Consider the following 13,635-nt stretch of genomic DNA (forward strand, 5'->3'; position numbering starts at 1 on the left):
CACTCATTTGTTTTAAACCTCCAGAGCATGATGACTAGCTGCAGGCATCTAGCTTTTCTTTCCCTTCCATGAACTGCTGATCTACCACTCTTAATTAATGCAAACAATCCCTCCCGATAAGCCCTATCGTGTATCTGCCTACACTGAGTCTCCCTACCCAAAAAGCTGCACCACATCACTTTGGCTCCAGCAGCAGTAGGCCTCTCTCTTCCTCAGGAGGACTGAATGTCAACTCTACCTTAGTAAGAACGTATAACTTCTGCAGTTTTTAGCAACGCTGGCGAGGTTAGGGCCAACCTCATGACTTTCATCATGGAGTGCCCGCTCCCAGTGGCAGATGCCAGAAGCACGTGTATCCCAACATCACTTATGAAAACGGTACCATCTGGTTTTGCTGCCAGGCCACAGCTGCAAGGATCAAACCTCCCAAACCTCCCAGCACCTGAAAGCGCAAAATCTTCGTTACAGCCAAGAGTCAGCACAACACTGGGAAAGCTGTTGCATGGTGGTACTCAGTGGGGAAGGCAAGTCATGCGGTGTTGTATCAGGGGCTGATTACGCTGATACTTTTGGTCTGTGTTTGGCCCAGCCACCTGTAAAAGTTTTGTTCTTTCTCTGCCAAGTTATGAGAAAACAAGCACCAATAAAACGGGAACTTCGTCCTTGGAGAGAGTTCTTGTATAAACTATATTTAATTGCTGTTTTATGATTGGCTGATCGTCCTCCAAGGTCACTTGAAGGAGGGACTGAAGACTATGGGTATGAAGTAAACCCCTAGACTCATTTGGAAAAGACCCCCCCGGGTGCAGTACGCAGGCACAGGGAAGGCCACGCGTGTGCAGAAGAGATATTACTTGCATAACGGAGGGTGGGACTGAGGACCTCTGGCTGGGCAGTGCTGGCCACACCTGCCTAGGTTGAGGTCACTCAGTTAATTGTATAAAAGCAGATAGCTTTTATTCTTGGAAGGCAGGAAGCTTCACATCAAGGACAATGTTGCCTTTTGGCAGGGACGCTTGCCAATTTGTGAACTTGCTGACTCTCCAGGGATGCAGCTTCTGCTCTGGGTGATTGTGGGCACTCTAGCTCGGTAAGATAACTTTATGGGCAACAGCTAGGTGACTGGGGAAGTAGTACTGAGGGCTTGTTTCTCTCCCCCTTCCTCTCTTTTGGGTTTGTTCGTTTTGTTGGCCACCTCTTGGTAAAAATATCAGTTTTGTTGAGCTTTCAATGGTGTCATGGTTTCGGATTTTAGTATGCTACGAACCCTCCCTAATATAGATGTCTGCTAAAGGCCTTTTCTCCCAGTTCTGCCCACTGAACTGGCAGTTCAATAAGCTAGATTAATTGACTTGGACCCTTGGGAAGTCTGGCAGAACACAAATCCGCTCAGGTGGCAATTTTTTTTGATGTGTGGCCCTTTGACTACTTGGGCTGGAAACACCAGCACTTTTCTAAACAGTCCTTGCATTGATCTTGACATTTCTGTATGCATTAAGAATTGGATCCATCAGGAAGGCTGTCCTGTGCCAGGCACAACAAAAATAACAGCAAGAAACAATTTTCAAATGGTCCTCAACATTACGTACCAAGGTAGTCTGCAGGAAAGGCCAGTTTGGTTGTTCTACTCCACATAGGAAAAGGGTGAGTCAAAACGGGAGAGACCTGTCCAAGCTCACCCTGTCGGCCAGTATCAAACCTGAGATTAAAACCCAGGATGTTAAGTAACAGTAGAGCCACTGCTCTCTGCAGAGACATGATGCTGCCCAGGGAAGAGGGGCTGGGAAGCAGGACAACAATTTCTACATCATCTTTCTACTCTCTATGCCTGAAAACTGCTGGCCACTCCAAGGGTCTGTGGGCTTTCAGGTATGGAAAGCTCTACCCATGGTGGTGTCTCCCTGTCTTGTGCTCTCCTCTGAAAGCCTGGAGCAGGGTATGCAGGAGCTGTGAGCTGGGCTTGTTCTCTGTGGGTGGAGGGTACGATCTGACAAAGCTGAGACTGCCTTGTGCTGGCCTCTAGGCACAGAGTAGTCAGGACAGTATCAAACCCTAGTCTGCAGCAATGACATGTCTGCCCCCTCCTCTGGTCTGCACCAGCCTCTTCCACCTATATGTGAGCTAAAGCAGGAAAATGGAGAACTGAGGAGAATCCCTTCCCGAAGAAAAAAGACAAAGTGCTTTGTCACTATCAGAGGAACTGAAAGAAGCTCTCTGTGCACACCAACAAGGAAACTCCTGGAAGGGGAAGCAACAGGACACAATATATCATAAGGCTCTATATAGCAGCTAAGTGAGAGCGTATAGTTAAAAACTACACAGAGGCCCTTTGTTTTTAATATATAATGCTAATGGCTGACATCTACAGCAGCCTCCTCTGCAAATAAATGTAAAACCCAGAGAGTCATTCCAGCTGGGTAAACCCTAATCTCCGTGACAGCAGAGACAGTACGGGTTTGGATACTTTCCAGACTTTCCAGCTTTCCAGCCTGCAAACTCAGGAGAAGACTTCGCTTAGAAGGAAGCAACCAAATTATTCCAATGCCATCATCCCAGCATTGCCAGAGGTTTCCAGGTTTCATTCCTTCACACTTGTGGGTCCACCGTCAATGCAGTAACAATAAGCAACAGTGACTATATACTGTAGCACCTGCTGCTAAGTACCAGTACCATGACCCACATTGACAGGAAACCAATGTTCCCAGCACCCCAGGCTCTAGCCAGGCTTCTGCAGCTGCACAGCTTCTCTCGCAGCTACAGCTTACATTCACAGCACTGCAGCACTTGTCCAGTTATTTTTCCCACCCACCACGTAAATAAAGTGACAAGTGACTTGAGAGATGAAAGCCACATGCCGATGGGAGGAGATAAATGGGGAAGAGACAGAATATACGTCACAGCGCTCTACCCCTCCCCCAGCTCCTTTAGAAACAGAACAACATAAAAAAGTCCCGATGCTTCAATTGCTAAATGATAAATTAACAAAGCAAAGCAAAGCAGGAGCAAAGACATCTCCCACAATCTGCACAGAAACAGCAAAATATACAATAGAAAATGTCACTAACACCCCATTCAGGCAGATGCACTTATTTTTTGTGAAGGACAGGTTATTAAATGAAAAAAATTTTGACCACCGGTACTTTGCTGCATGGCTGTTCCCCTCGCTGTCGTTTCCACCCTAAGTGACCTTCTGCTTAATGCTGGGTGTTTCTGGCCTGTAGTCCTTCCTCTCCGAGACGTTGCGTTTCACCTTGGCACTAACTGGAGACTCCTGATTCAAAGAAGGACTTGAGTGGGATTTCTTCAGTCCTGGCGCATCGTTCTCTCCTCCACTCAGCAGCTCCTTCACTCCTTCTTTCAGGAGGCTGACATAAATCTCATAGCGATTTTTCTGGGAAATGAAAAGAAAGGCCCAAATCAGTCTGGGAGAAATTCTGCAAGAGCACTTGAGAGACGGGCTGCGTAACTTAATGGTTTCTGCCGGCCTTGGAAGCCAGCAGCCTAATAGGGACGCGAACCATGGTGCCTGATGTGGACATGAACGACAGTGGCTAATGTAAATTAAACTGTACAAAAAGGATTTCGGGCAGACCGAGCCCCAGGGTGCCGTGCAATTAGAGGCACTCAGCTCTGCAGCACACGAATTCCAACACTCTGCCGAGCGGTGGCTCGCGGCTAGCTGGAGCACACGGTGATTGCCATGTAACACTAACAAGTGAAAGTTTGCTGACCTCAGTCACACGGAGGCATATCCTGTGCTCAGGCATACTGAGATGCCATGGGTCCCATCCAGGCATGGAAATAAAGTGCAGTGAACTAAGGGATAGCGGAAGTCCTGCTATGGTTGTCTACAGCTCTACCCTGCATCTCTTCACTCCCACCAGCAGGTCCCGCGTTTCCTACTTTTTGTGTGACTGCTTTTCCTGCTTTTCTTACCCATGAGGGAGAAATCAAAGCAGGGTCCCACTAAGTTCAGACAGTACCAGCTTGGCCACCACTAGTCCCTTGAGAGGATCTTCTGCAAGGCCAGACCTTGACAAAAAGGAGCAGATGAGAGGGCTATGACAGCAGCATGGCACGTTCCCCTGCCAGGGTCACTCACAGGGAATGATGAAGGTTGCTCTCTGCCCAGACCCTTGTATTTTTCAAATGGAAGAAGTTCCCTTTACTGTCTGCCATCCCCACTTGTTCTATTCCACATCTGGATCAGACCTTTCCCTCTCCAACAAAAGATTTTGCTCTGCTTGCCACGATTACATCTTTCTGCAAGAAACAACTCAGAAAGGAACAAAATGAGGGTACTGTGATAGAAGATCCCTGCAGGGCCTCAAAAACAGGTGCTGGGGCAGGAGGTCCTGAGAACAGAGCAATCCACCTCACAGGATTTGTTTAATAACCTGCCCCTGACATATCCCCTGAAGACGTGGTGCAGGCATTGCAGTTAAGGCAATCTCGGTGTGCTGGGGGTCAGGGAAGGAGGATGTAAACATCCCCCGTGATTGTTAATTTGTATTTTAAAGTGGCAAAACAGCGGCCAAACTATTATGCTCCTGGCAGAGGAAAAGGTATTTAAGAAAAAATTTTCCAATTTCCAGTAAAAAATAAAGTTCTGGTAAAAACACTTATTTGAGGGCAGGAAGTCAAAAAGCTCGGTAACTGCTTTGAAGTGTGGAATATAAAGGGGGAGGGGGCAGAAAGAAGAGAAGGTGACTGGGTTTTGAGAGTCCTTTGAATAAACGAATACTCACAGAGGAGGATCATAACAAAATCGACCTAAAAATTCAATAAAAAAGCATTCCTATCAATTCCGTATCTGGAGCTCCAGCTCCATAATGTGAGAGACAAACACATGAAGCAGGTAAGATGTGTCATTTAATAAAAATGGAAATGGAGAAACAGCAAGCAGAACCCTGATGATGATGCACAGGGCTGATGGATGATTCATCACACAGCAAACCAGACACCTCTGCAAAAGGCAAACCGGTGCTCTGAGCTTGGAAATAGCGTAATAGTCATCAAATGAGAGAGGGACTTTACTGCCATATGGATATCTGCTTTTTATAAGTCCAGTAAACACTAGTAGGGTCACAAGATTCGCCAATCAGAACGGAAATCCAGGATCTATATGTGTGCAAATGGCCATTTTTCCCTGGACTTTGTGGGCCCCTGATTTCTACTGCACTTAATCGATGCATTTCTATTTTTATTTCAACCGCAAAAAACTTGGTCTTTTAGTGACCTGACATTTGCAGTTAGGTAAAAGCTGGTGGGAATTTTGCCTTAAAAGAAATTAATCTGGAAAATTCTGTCAAATAAATAAAACCACAGAAGTTGAAATAATTCAAAAGTTTCTGCAACATTATTTCTGAAGACTGAAAGAACATCATAAAGTGGAGACGAGGCAGCCACCCATCAGTATTCTGGCTTCACCTCTCTCCTGACAGCACTCAAAAGATCTTTCTCAAACTATAAATTTTTTGCAACAAGCAACAAGTTTTCTGCAATCTGGTGCAGTACTGCCTCAGAGAGAAGCAAACAGAACTGTTCCTTTCTTGGTGTCTATAAGCAAAGAAACCATCAAAAAGATATGCTACCTACTGCATCCCTGAGCCAGTCACCTGTTGGTTCACCTCCCCTCAGAAGGAAACATCATCTCACTTGTTTCTCACCAGGAACAAGAATGAAGGGATTGCTAGGGTGTGAATAAAAAGGAACTATAATGACCTACAGAAAAGGAAAATGGCTTCTTCCTCCTAATGGGACTATGCTGCTTCCTTAGTGACTCACAGGCCATTTTGGGGTGCTTCTGGAGATGTATCAACATCTATGTACATAGATACAAAGTCTGGCCTGCAACCTCAACCTGGAAGAGGCAGTTACAAAATAATGCCACACGAGCCTCTTTCCCTTTTGGTTTAACCATACAGCAAGCTCTGTCACCACCTCCTGCCTGATCCCAGCAGGACATTGTTCTAAAGGGAAGATCAGGAAACCCAAAAACCAGTAGAAAGTTTTCATTCATGGTTTTCATATGGTTCACCATTTCGTTTTAGTTTGGTTTGGTTTTTCACTCAAAAAATCACAGAATATTCTGAGATGGAAAGGACCCACGAGGATCATCGAAGTCCAACTCCTGGCCCTGCACAGGACAGCCCTAAGAATCACACCATGTACTTGTTGAACTCTGTCAGGCTTGGTGCTGTAACCACTTCAGGTCTGGGGAGCCTGTTCCAGTGCCCAACCACCCCCTGGATGAAAAACCTTTCTCTAGTATCTAACCTAAACCTCCCCTGACACAGCTTCATGCCACTCCCTCAGATCCTATGACTGGTCACCAGAGAGACTGTTGTCAGCCCCTCTGCTTCCTCTTGCAAGGAAGTTGTAACTGCAAGGAGGTCTTTCCTCAGTCTCCTCTTCTCCAGGCTGAACAGAACAAGTGACCTCAGTCAGTCCTCGTATGGCTTCCCCTTTAGATCCTTCACTATCTTCATAGCTCTCCTTTGGATGCTCTCTACTATCTCTATATCTTTCTTGTGTGCAGTGCCCCAAACTGCACACAATATTGGAGGTGAAGCTGCCCCAGGTCAGAGCAGAGCAGGACAATCCCCTCCCTCGACTGGGCTCGTGATGCTTTCCCTGATGCCCCCAGGACAGGGTTGGCCCTCCTGGCTGCCAGGGCACTGCTGACTCAGATTCAACTTGCCATCGACCAGGACCCCCAGGCCCTTTCCAGCATCTCATTCCCCAGTCTGTATGTACATCCAGGGTTGGGTTGCCCTGTCTCAGGTCCAAGATCCGGCACTTCCCTTGTTGAACTTCACATGGTTGGTGATTGCCCAGTCCTCTAATTTGTTGAAGTTTCCCTGCAGGGCATATCTGTCTTCAAGGGAGTCAATGGCTCCTCCCAATCTAGTATCATCAACAAACTTACTTAGTATTCCTTTGAGTTTTGCATCCAAGTGGTCTACTAAGATGTTGAAGAGCATCTAAGATGGAGCCTTGTGGAACCCCACAGGTCTCCAGTCTGATGTCACCCCATCCACTACAACCCTCTGTGCCTGACCCGTGAGCCAATTGCTCACCCCATCACATGGTGTGTTTATCCAGCTGTGTGCTGGACATTTGGTCCAGAAGGATCCTGTGAGAGACAGTATCAAAAGCTTTACTGGAACCCAAAAAGATTACATCAACTGGCTTCCCTTGATCAGCTGGGTGGGTTACCTTGTCATAAGAAGAAAACGGGTTTGATAAGCAGGACTTTCCTCTCACAAAGCTGTGCTGGCTGGAACTGATGACTGGATTGTCTTTCTGGTGTTTTTCAGTAATTCCCACAATAATCTTCTCCATAACTTTACCAGGCACTGAAGTGAGACTGACAGGCCTCTAGTGTCCAGGATCTTCCTTCTTGCCCTTCTTGAACGCTATGACAATGTTAGCCAGCTTCCAGTATATTGGGACCTCTCCATATTCCCAAGACTGCTCAAAAATTATTGAGAGAGGCCTCGTGATGACATCAGCCAGCTCTTTGAGGATTCTGGGATGAATACCATCAAGTCCCATAGATTTGTAGGGATCCAGCTGGAGCAGCAGATCCCACACAACTTCAGGGTTGACTGGGAGTTGATCATTCTCACATTCATGGTCCTTCAGCTCAGGGCACTGAGACCCCCTTGGTCCCTCATCCGTGTTGAAGACAGAGGCAAAGAATGTGTTAAACATCTCTGCCTTGTCTCTGTCCCTGCTTGTGGGGTGACCATCCTCATCCTCTAATGCTGTGATGCTATTTCAGCACTGCCCTTTGCCATTAATGTACTAAAAACACCTGTTTTTCTTGTCCCCCACATTTCTGGCCAGCTTCAACTCCAACTGAGCTTTGGGCACAGGAATTTTCTCCTGCAGTGGTAAGCAGCATCTCTGTATTCCTCCCATGTCACCTGACTGTGCTTCCAATAGGCAAACACCTACTTTTTTTTTGCCTTAGCTCTAAAAGTAGATCCCTGCTAAGCCAAGCTGGCCTTCTACCTTGTCTGCTTGACTTCTGACATTTTGGAATGGTCTCTCGATGGTTCGACATGGCCTGTGAAATCTGTGCCAAGTGTGAAGATAAGAAAGCATTGCACAGAAGCACCTTGAATTACCATTTCTCACACATAACTGAAGTTGTTTCCACCGCTTTCCTGCTCACATGGGCACTCCTGCAGTGCTGATCATTTATGTGAACTGCACAGTTCAATTGCTGTTTGAGACTCTTAATAGAGAAGATGACATCTTTTGTTTACTCTGCTGTACTGGTTCTGATTTGCACTGAGGTACCTGAGGAATATTTCTCTAAAGATCACCATGATGAAATTGACAGAAAACAGAAAAAAATCCACAACAATCTACTCCTCCATCAATCTTTCAGAAAACATCTAAAATTCCAGCCTACATTTCATCCTGGTTCTAGAAGGAATAGAAAATAAACTTTGTGTCAAGGACCCAAAGCCAAGAAGTTCCTTGCTCTTCCAAGTTGCACAAGACCCCTTCCAAAGTGTGTGGCTTGCTCTGAGTGCCGTGTTCAAAACCGACACTGTGCCACTGATCTCGAATGTTCTGCCAGACCACTTTACTGTCAATTTCCTAATCCACTTTATCAGCTTGTCTACAAGGATGTTAGTGGAGATGGTGTCAAAGTCCTTGTTAAAGTGAAGAACAAACAATATCCACTGCTGTCCCCTCATCCATCATACCAGACATCTCATTGCAAAAGGCCATCATGTTGGTCAGGTATGATTCCCCATTCATAAGGCCATGCTGACTATTTTGCTATTGTGAAGTGAAACTCAACATAGAGATCACAACCTTCTGCAAAAGCAAAAGTACACAACCAGTCAAGTGCAGGAGTGAAAAGAGTTCCTCTAATACAAACTGGTAACACAGGGCAGGAGGCTTACTTCAGTTCTGGAGGTTTGTGTTGTGTGGCCTCCAGCATCAGCTATGGTGGTCTCTCTGACTTTTATCTTATCTGCTCTTCCTCTTCTTCAGACTATGGATTTTCCTTGCCGGGCACTGCCTATTTAGAGTAGGATCCTTTCAGACCCAAGGCAACACTGACTCGCAGTTCTGGGGGAAAAAGCTCAAAGGTGTAGTCATAACAAATACCAGACATCTGGTGGGTTGCCAACTTGCTCCCACATAGCTCTACAATGTGGCAGACACCATGATGGATAAAAGCTGCTGCCAGATACTGAGAACAATCGCCTAATGCAGTTGCCTAAGTTGCATCACTCGGTCCCGTGATCTTTAATTCTACCCTTTTCCTTCTCATCCTGACATCCAGCTCACTGGTACGCAATACAAATGGCTCTGATGAGGCACGCCTATGACAGTAATTTCAGAATGTCAGTTCCTTCAGAACATACCAAGGGAAGACAATTATCCTAATCTGCATTACTGCAGAATGCAGCCATTCTGTGAAGACTGAATGTCCAACACAGTAGGAAACACACAGCCTTACAACACAAGACATATCCTGCCTGAAGACTCCATCATCTCTTCAAACAGATACATGAGGAAAGGACAGAGGGTCTCACTTTTATCCTCCGTGTTACAGGTAAGGAGCTAAATTCATGGGTAAGGCCACAGGAAGTTCTTGTCAGAAAAAGACACCGCATTCCAGCTTCTGGGATTGCTGTGACTTTTCTGCCTACTCGAACATACTTCTTGGGGACGTAAAGCAGAAAAATGCAGGACTTTAGGACTCCACCCCAAGTATAAGACATCCCCCATCCACACCCAAAAAGTGAAAGTAATAATGTTTCCCATACATACCTCAAACTCCAGGTAGTGGTCCTTCAGTTTGTAATCATCTACTTCCTTGCCTTTGAGCTTCTTGTCAGGAGGATAGGAGCGATGTTCAGCAAGCTCAGTGGAGATCTGCTTCAGCTTAGCTTCATGGGACTTCAGCTGTTCATCCTTCAGAAACACATTAGGCATTTAAGTGACAGAATCTAAAATATCCAGTAAGCAAAGGAAAGTAAGAGAGATCCCAGTACAATAATACCAAGTAGTTTCTTTTTCTATAGATTTATAAGGTCTGTTATCCCAGAGCTCTGCCCCCCAACAGCTGTCTCAAAGGCACCCGAGAAAAGTGGCCAAGTTTGTAGAAAAATTCAACAGCCAGAAGATGCCACTGGGAAGGAGAGCAAACCTGTCATCTCTTGCCTTGCTGTGAGCAACAAAAGCAGCTTGCTGCAGAGCATTACTGACAACATGACACTTCTGCTCTAATACATTCTTTTGTAAATTAATTAAGAGTGCTGTGTATGCAGTCAAACCAAGGGCAGAATGAGAGAGGTGAAGACCCTGCCTCAGGTCTTTGCAATGTAAATGGAGTTCCTTCCAGGACAGAAAAGACATAGAGTCAGTGCCCTTCCTTCTATTTCTGCTCTACTAAAAGCTCTCTGGTGTGTGCCTTCTATTTGTTTAGAACAATACAACGCACTCAGAAGAGGAAGGGCTGTCCAGTCCCCAAAAGGTATTTCATTCTGCTAAGCTGCTACCAGCTTTTATCCCATTGTACCACTGGAGAAAGTGAGGAGTTGCTACTCCCACTTTCTAGGCAATTTCCTTTATCATAATCCGAGGCCCACTCCCTTCCTCCAGTCCATCTGTCAGCTAACCTTCCCTCATCTCAGAGGGTTTCCAGCTCCTGCAGGATGGCCTTCTGTCCATTTCTAGGCTGGGATCTGAAATTATGTTTGAAGTAGGTATGTCCAAAATATAGACAAGATCATGCAGATATTGGTGACTTAGCCAGCCATAACAAGTACCCAGCTCAGCTCCTGTTGTAGGCACCTAACCTCAGAGGAGGGGACAGCTGCCAGTGCTGTCCCTCAGCGGTGTGGCTGTGCAGCCCACAGCTTCAAGCCTAGCTTGGACACGCCTGCACTGCACTGAGTCACACCAGGGACTGAGCCTCTCGGCTCACGGAGCTGGAGCTGCAGGAAAAGCAGAGAGGAGGAAAATTTCTACAGAAAATGATAGCTAAGCCCCAGCTAATCTTGCGTTTCGACTCTTCTGCAAGAGAACTGAAGAAAGAAACATGTGGGATAATTTGCCTCCGCCTAAACATGGCAGGGCTCAAACCACTCGCTATTGGCTGCCAAAAATTCTTGTTGCTGTTAGTAACTATCCTGGTTCTGCATACTCTCCCATTAGTGCCCAACCACTCTTTACATTGAACTGAATCCCTGGTCCCAGTGACATCCTGTGGCAGCAAGTTCTACAGCCTGATAACAGGAGGTCTTCGAGCAGCTATTAATACAGCACTTGTAATTTCCAGGGCACCAGCTTTGGAGCTTTTGTGTGTGCTGCACATTCTCAGGAAAAAAAACCAAAACCGACCTTCTAGTAGATCTTTTCTAGACTGGTTGTTCCTTTATATATAGATTTGTCACATCCCTCTTTGGTTGGACTAACCAAGATCCTCTGCTTTTAAAGGAAAACCTGGTACAATGATCTTGCCCAACCTGTCATGTCCAAACTCTGTTCCTCATCCATGTTAGGTCCTCACTGCATTCCGACCTATGCCTGACCAGGAAGAGACCCTTTGAAGAAGTACTGTCCATCATGATTCATCCCACAAAACCCTGAACAGCAACCATAGGGATTTGACAATTTGTATTTTTTTGTCTGCCAAATGAGAAACAGCCTGCTGGCAGCTTTTACCCTCTGACAGATGAAAGCAGACATGTTTCTGCTTACCTTTGAATTTATCTACTTTTAACACTTAACATTCTTCTGCCCTTACCTAAAACAGCTTATCTTACTCCACTTTTCATGTCTCCCTTTCTTCGAGACAGAGACCACAGGGCTGTGACCTATTTTTTCCTTTCCAGATTAAATGGAAACAACCAGATTAGGAAACAATGTGCTAACTGGAACTGCCACACAGAACAACGAGTAAAAAAGCTTTCTCTGGTGACTGGGGGTAAATTATGGAAGCCTCATACAGTATTTTCAAAAGGGTATGCAAAAGGTAAAAGCACAAGGATGATCAGTCGGTATTATCCTTTACAAAACACGCTTTAAACTTCAACCCAGAACACAAGACAGTAAGTAGGCCACCACATTGTAAGAAGAAAGGCTACTGCAATGGAGAGAGAAAAAGTAGAGGTGACATTAAAAAAAACACCCCCTTAGAGAAATGCAGATTTTGTGACAGTGGTTTCTAAGGAGAGTTGCTAAGCTATGAAGACAGTAAAAAAACCCAAACTCATTTAAGAAGCAATCCAGCATGGGCAGATCACTTTAAAAAGTACAGGAGAATACTCATGAAGTATAACCTCTGTCACTCTGTCAACCTGATGAATGCAAACGATGTCCTGTTCCTGCCACAGCAGGAGGAATTGCAGGCATGTGTCACATCTCCCAAAGTACACAGAGCCATGGGTGCAAGCATCTGACACAGCCAGTGTGAAACAAGCTGAAATTTGTGGAGCTTTGTGCAAGAAGTAGAGCTGTGAAACTCTCTGACACAGGATGCTAAAAGCTTGTGTGATCACAAGGGGAGACCAAAAACATTCACGTAAGAAACAGTTACAAATACATATTATACAAGAAACCCCTAAGCTGATAAGGGTTGGAGTCTGGAAAATGTTGTGGGAAAAATATAATTGATGCTTGTCTAATCCATCAGCTTTCACCTTTTATCATTTCAATAAGCCAAAGACCAGGAGTATGTCTACTTCTTCTGAAATGAGTGGCCTTAATACACACTCATATTTAAAAAAACCCACCAGTCCCTATTTGAAATGTCTTCTACACAGCCATAAGCACAAGATGAAAATTCTCTGTCTGGTACTAGGAACACTGATGACTGTTTCTTTTCTTCAAAAATATAAACCAATTATATTCAAGCCTGTTCCTTCTCTCTCACCAATTCAAATCTTGCATCAGGAAATGAGCCGAGATCTACCACGTAAGCCTCCTTCTCCTAGGACTGCTAGGGGCAACAGACATAAAACAATGACAAGGACCACCATCCAGTCTCCAGCCAGCAAGAGAAATCGTCATCACCTGCCCTCTACATAAGAACATCTCACCTGAGATAGCTTTGTTGTGGTGGCTGGCAGGAGCGGGCGACTGAACTTCTTCTGGGAGCCAATTGCCGCTGGGAACGGCGGTGCAGAGAAGACAGCAGCCACACAGTTAATCTTGTTGATCCAGGTCTGCATTTCTTCTTGGCTCCTGGGGAAGAAACACATATTAAGCACCTGTTGACTCAGCCTCCTCTACCTCCTTCCACCCCTTCCGTGGCATTTTAAAAGCGAGAGTAACCAGAACTGGACAAATCTTAAGGGTCTGCTTAGTCTTCTGGTCTATGTTTGCAAGCAGTTTAGTGACAGGTAGCTCAGTCACGGGCTGGCTTGTTGTTAGGCCCATACCTCACCCTAGCACACATCTTTTCCTAATCCAATCCAAATGACACAGGTGACAGAGCCAAACAATGCTATAGGATATACTCAGACATATATCCTAAGGTCTCAGTTGTGCAGGACATCACAGAGCTCCAGGATCTGTACATGGTCTTGGCAGAAAGGGGCTCATGTCAGAAGCAAAAGGCAGGTCATCTGTTCTGTCTGGGTATCAAAG

The 13,635-nt window shown here is 45.6% G+C and overlaps 1 protein-coding gene across 6 annotated transcripts in view; it reads right to left on the reverse strand.

Annotated features, from left to right (window-relative positions):
- Window positions 1-6: 6 nt before the first annotated feature.
- The window catches only part of PSD3 (pleckstrin and Sec7 domain containing 3), a 110,217-nt gene continuing 96,588 nt past the window's right edge, over window positions 7-13,635 (reverse strand). For all 6 annotated transcript variants that reach the window (XM_017822468.1, XM_017822470.1, XM_017822469.1 and 3 more), the window contains 3 exons: window positions 13,086-13,230; window positions 9,811-9,954; window positions 7-3,391 (listed from right to left, as the gene is read on the reverse strand). In XM_017822468.1, the coding sequence (XP_017677957.1) occupies window positions 3,179-3,391; window positions 9,811-9,954; window positions 13,086-13,230 (502 nt within the window). In that variant the 3' untranslated portion in view covers window positions 7-3,178. The remainder of the gene's footprint in view (window positions 3,392-9,810; window positions 9,955-13,085; window positions 13,231-13,635) is intronic.

Source organism: Lepidothrix coronata, unplaced genomic scaffold (assembly GCF_001604755.1).
Source record: "Lepidothrix coronata isolate B3197 unplaced genomic scaffold, Lepidothrix_coronata-1.0 Scaffold98, whole genome shotgun sequence".
Classification (NCBI taxonomy): Eukaryota; Metazoa; Chordata; class Aves; order Passeriformes; family Pipridae; genus Lepidothrix; species Lepidothrix coronata.